This window comes from Erinaceus europaeus, chromosome 2 (genome assembly GCF_950295315.1).
Source record: "Erinaceus europaeus chromosome 2, mEriEur2.1, whole genome shotgun sequence".
In the NCBI taxonomy this organism is placed as follows: Eukaryota; Metazoa; Chordata; class Mammalia; order Eulipotyphla; family Erinaceidae; genus Erinaceus; species Erinaceus europaeus.
The window spans coordinates 181,868,307-181,873,721 of NC_080163.1; the positions used below are offsets into that span (position 1 = coordinate 181,868,307).

At 60.7% G+C, this 5,415-nt stretch overlaps 1 protein-coding gene across 2 annotated transcripts in view; it reads left to right on the forward strand.

Moving 5' to 3' along the window:
* Positions 1–4,521, forward strand: part of LRP3 (LDL receptor related protein 3) — a 13,603-nt gene extending 9,082 nt beyond the window's left edge. Inside the window, exons 4-7 of one of the 2 annotated variants that reach the window (XM_060185677.1) lie at positions 1,592–1,806; positions 2,183–3,338; positions 3,528–3,660; positions 3,898–4,521. In XM_060185677.1, the coding sequence (XP_060041660.1) occupies positions 1,592–1,806; positions 2,183–3,338; positions 3,528–3,660; positions 3,898–4,455 (2,062 nt within the window). In that variant the 3' untranslated portion in view covers positions 4,456–4,521. The remainder of the gene's footprint in view (positions 1–1,591; positions 1,807–2,182; positions 3,339–3,527; positions 3,661–3,897) is intronic. The other variant, XM_016195356.2, reaches the window with a different exon arrangement.
* The last annotated feature ends 894 nt before the right edge of the window (positions 4,522–5,415 follow it).

The following is a 5,415-nucleotide window of genomic DNA, read 5'->3' on the forward strand; positions in this document are numbered from 1 at the left end:
TCCCCGGCTCTGTGGGGCTCTGTGACTGGCTGCCCGGAGCTGACCTGATCCTGTCTGCAGCACTCCTGGGTGCCCTGCAGGCTCAGTTACCTCAGCCCTGGCAGGAAGGGAGCCCTTGTGGGCATATTCCGGCTGTCACTGAGAGGAACAAGGTGTTCCCTCTGTCCTCGTTTGAGGTCAGGCTGGCACCAAGCCCAAAGAGGGTCTCCCCAAGGGGACCTAGGGGGTGTCTTCAGGAGAGAGAGCCGGGCAGGAATGTGGGCTCAAATAGAGGGATGTGCAGAGGGAAGTAGGAGAGGTGAGCTGAGCAAACTGTGTGTGTGGGGGGAGTGTGAGGGGGTGGTTGGGAGATGGAACCTCTCTCCTGGGTGGCCGTGAGGATGTTTATCTGGGGAGTTATTCTCCCAAAAGACAAAACCCAGAAGGCCCCTGAGTAGCCCATAGCTCCTCAGAACCACGGTTGTGGGGACACTCTTCAAAGACTCCACCCTCATGCTGCTTCCAGAACATTCCATTATCTTATGGCTTGCTCACCCCACTGCTCCAGGGGTCCAAGGCCAGTGTTTCTCCCCCAATGACAAGCTGCCACCTATCCCCAGGGTAGCCTTATCCCATTGGCACTACCCCCACCCCACTACCTCACACATGCAGTCCCCCAACATACTTAACTGAGAGTTAATGTTAAGTAATACTCCATGGTTGACAAGTCATACTTTAAACAACTTTAAGAAACTTTCTGAATTAACCATTGATAGCTATTCTATAGTTTGTTTTCAGTATTTTTGTAGCATGTAATATAACCATACTTATATCTTCTTACATGTTGAATAGAAGCTTGGAAGTCTGTTTGAATTAAAATGAATATATGCTAGAATTTTACCAGCTCAGATGAAAACTTGGAGAACTTGAGAGTTTACAGATAATGGGTTAAATTCTTGTTGCTGCAATAATAGGTCTAGCCTTAAGTATATTTTTGCAAGAAAAATCATATGTATTCAATATTTGTTATCATGTCTGATGATTACTTTATTAAAAATGGCCATGTGGTATGCTGAATGTTAACTGATGTTTTTAATGTTTAAGTCATGCCAAACCAATCATATCTGTGCCACCCAGGGTTTACTGTAACCTTTAATGAGTACTTGGATTGGGAAAAAGGGCTTGTGCTATGTACTTTTTATTAATGAATAAACAGAAAATGTTAGTAACTATATATATTTATGTTGGGTCTGTCCCAACAGAACAGCCTGGGAAACATCCGGATACCTGGGCCTGGTCACACAGGGGAGGTGTCAGGGAGGGAGCTCTGGACTCCCCTGTGGGCCTCTAGACTCCCCTCTAACTTGGCATGCAGATGGGGGTGCTGATGGAGGGCTGGAGGGGGTGAGGAGAGGCATTCCCAGAAGGTGCTGCGCAGTCCTCACGGTGTCAACCCCCCGCCCCCTTCCCCCCCCCCCATCCCTGGGTTCCCACTAGGTGGCTGGGGGTGGAGGAATTGGGTTGCAGGGGGCTGCTGGCTGGCCTTGCCCTGTTGGTCTCTGACCTGTGGGCCCAGCTTGCCCCTCCTCCCCACGCTTCTCTGTCCCCACAGCTTCCACAACTTTGATGTGGAGGAGTCTCACCAGTGCTCCCTGGACTGGCTCATGCTGGGCCCCGCTGCCCCGCCCCGCCAGGAAGCCCTCAGGCTCTGCGGCTCTGCCATCCCAGCCGCCTTCATCTCTGCCAGGGACCACGTCTGGATCTTCTTCCACTCTGACGCCTCCAGCTCTGGCCAGGCCCAGGGCTTCCGTCTCTCCTATATCCGAGGTGATGCTGACAGTGGGGTACCCTGAGTGCGGGCAGGATGAACAGGGGACTCTGGGGGTGTGCCTTCCATGGGCTGACTCCCATGGTAGCTTCCTGGGTCTGAACAGTGGTGGGCCCTGGACTGGCCATGCTGCCCTCTCTGGGTGCCTTGGAAAGCCACAGGGTCACTGATCCCATTTCATAGATGGTACTAGAGTGGACAGGGAAACACAGCCCCCAACCCCTGGCTGTGGTGTTTCAGGGGTTTCTGTCTCTCAGGTGGCCCTATAGAGGTCAGCTGGGACGGGGGAGCCACCCGGCCTGCTCCCAGCCCCTGGCCCCCCATGCTGGAGGCTGGCTGTGCCCTCCCCCTGACTGTCCCATTGTCTTCCTGTAGGGAAGCTGGGCCAGGTGTCCTGCCAGGCGGATGAGTTCCGCTGTGACAATGGTAAATGCCTGCCGGGATCCTGGCAGTGCAACACCGTGGACGAGTGTGGCGATGGTTCTGATGAGGGCAACTGCTCGGCGCCCGTGTCGGAGCCTCCCCACAGCCTGTGCCCAGGGGGCACCTTCCCCTGCAGTGGGGCGCGGTCCACCCGCTGCCTGCCGGCCGAGCGGCGCTGTGATGGTTCACAGGACTGCGGCGATGGCTCTGATGAGGCCGGCTGCCCCGACCTGGCGTGCGGCCGGCGACTGGGCAGCTTCTACGGCTCCTTCGCCTCCCCGGACCTGTTCGGCGCCGCCCGGGGCCCCTCGGACCTGCACTGCACTTGGCTGGTGGACACACAGGACCCGAGGCGCGTGCTGCTGCAGCTGGAGCTGCGTCTGGGCTACGACGACTATGTGCAGGTGTACGAGGGCCTGGGCGAACGCGGAGACCGACTGCTGCAGACGCTGTCCTACCGCAGCAACCACCGGCCCGTGAGCCTGGAGGCCGCCCAGGGCCGCCTCACCGTGGCCTACCATGCCCGGGCCCGCAGCGCCGGCCACGGCTTCAATGCTACCTACCAGGTGAAGGGCTACTGCCTGCCCTGGGAGCAGCCGTGTGGGAGCGGTGGTGACGTGGAGGCGGGTGACCCCGGGGAGCAGGGCTGCTTCTCGGAGCCGCAGCGCTGCGACGGCTGGTGGCACTGCGCCAGCGGGCGGGATGAGCAGGGCTGCCCGGCCTGCCCGCCCGACCAGTACCCCTGCGAAGGGGGCAGTGGCCTGTGCTACGCGCCCGCTGACCGCTGCAACAACCAGAAGAGCTGCCCGGATGGCGCCGACGAGAAGAACTGCTTCTCCTGCCAGCCCGGCACCTTCCACTGCGGCACCAACCTGTGCATCTTTGAGACGTGGCGCTGCGATGGTCAGGAGGACTGCCAGGACGGCAGCGATGAGCACGGCTGCCTGGCCGCCGTGCCCCGCAAGGTCATCACCGCCGCCCTCATCGGCAGCCTGGTGTGCGGCCTGCTGCTGGTCATTGCCCTGGGCTGCGCCTTCAAGCTCTACTCGCTGCGCACCCAGGAGTACAGGTGCGAGGGTGCCCTGCGCGCTCCCCAGCCTGAGGGTCTGTAAGTCGGGGGCTCCTGTGAAGAATGGGGGCTTCTCTTGTGCATGCCGGGCTCCAGACACCTGGGGGGTGTTGTCTGGATGGAAGGCAAGGGCCCTAAGCCCTGGGGCCAAGCCCCTGTGTAGCCCCATGGGGTGGCGGGAGTGTGTCCGGTGCCACCACACTGCCCTTCCTTCCCTGCGTCTCCCAGGGCCTTCGAGACGCAGATGACACGTCTGGAGGCCGAGTTTGTGAGGCGGGAGGCGCCCCCATCCTACGGCCAGCTCATCGCCCAGGGCCTCATCCCACCTGTGGAGGACTTCCCCGTCTATAGTGCATCCCAGGTGAGTGCCCACCCCCTGCCCGTGGGGGAGGGCCCTCAAAGGCCTGGGATCCCTGCTGGGTCTCAGAGCACCCTGTGTCTGGGAGGCACCGCTGCTTGTTCCCCGGGGTGGCTGCTCTGTGTATATGTGTGTGTGTGTGTGTGTGTGTCGGGGGGTGTCCAGTTGGTTCCTGGACATCTGGGGGTGAGGGTGGTGTCGGGTTCTGTGCCCTGAGCTGCTGTCCTGTCCTCCCTCCAGGCCTCAGTGCTGCAGAACCTGCGTACAGCCATGCGGCGGCAGATGCGCCGTCATGCCTCCCGCAGAGGGCCCTCCCGCCGCCGCCTGGGCCGCCTCTGGAACCGTCTCTTCCACCGGCCCCGGGCACCGCGTGGCCAGATCCCGCTGCTCACGGCAGCGCACACCTCACAGACAGTGCTGGGCGATGGGCTGCTGCAGCCAGTGCCAGGGGGCGCCCCGGACACCCCAGCCCCCCAGACGGACACAAACAGCTCTGGAACAGCCCCCGGTCACGTTCCGGAGGTGGGACCTTCAGGGCTGCCCGCTTCTGGCCAGCGGGACCCCCAGGGTCAGCAGGGGAACAAGGACAGGAAGGTCTGCAGGGCCCCACGGGGGGCCAGCCCAGCCCCTGTGGACACAGCCTGCACAGCCCAGGACCCTCACTCCCCAACCCCTGCTGCCAGCGGCACCCCAGGCCCCCAACCACCGGAGCCAGTGGCTGTCTGCAGGAGCCCCCCGCCACCCAGCTCCCCCACATTGGAGGCCAGTGACGACGACGAGGCCCTGCTGGTGTGCTGACCCACCGGACGCGCTGGTGACCGCCGCAGCCCCGCTTTGTAACCAGGGAATACACAGTCGTTTCTACCCTGCCTCCGCGTCCTTTTTTCTTACTGAGCCAGCAGGCTGGCTGTACCGCACCCCAATCCTGGTGGGCCTGGTGGGGTCATGACAGGGGAGGAGGGATGAGTGAAGAGCCTCTGGTGGAGCCCAGTGCAGACCAGCACCCTGGGGTCTCACTCTCACTTCTACTTTCCCCCACTCCTTTCAGTGAGACCACGGCCAGAGAAACAGAGGCCCAGGGAGAGGCTTTCTGTTACGTTCCCTGTGGCTTCTCACTTCAATGACTTGGTGGGCACAGAGCTGGAGGGGCAGGGCTGTGGGGAGCTAGTGTATGGTGGACACTGTTGGGGCTGAACCCTCTTCTGCAGGGCCCAGGAGGAACTAGATTCTAACCCCATCGCTGGCAGCATCTAATCCCATCCTTATGGTCTTAGCGTAGGCCTACCCTTTGCCCTTTAACCCTGGGCACTAGGACAAGGCTGGGTTCCTGGGCACACAGTAGAGGAAGCCCATGGGGCTTCCCGCAAGCCCAGAAATGAAAGTGACACTCCACAATGATTTATGGGAAGGAGGACACTCCCATGCAGGAATCCCTGAACTCTGCTGGGTATCAGAGCTTCTGTGTTTCTCTAGGGTGGGGGTTTCTCTGGGAATGCCCCCCCCCCAACCCCAGGGCTAGTCCTGAGGGGATGTGTGAGGCTTGCACAGGCTCCACATGCCAAGGGGCTCCTCCAGGTATGGCTGCCACTGAGTCACGCCCAGTGGGGACTCGCTCGAGTTGAGTGCACAGCCAGAGAGCTTTGCAGGTGAAGCTGGCAGGGCAGCTGGATGGCGAGCCCAGACTACATCTCCATGGCTTCCTCAGCCCAGGGCTCTAGGAACCAGATCTCTTACTTCCCAGTGGGGAATAAAACTCTA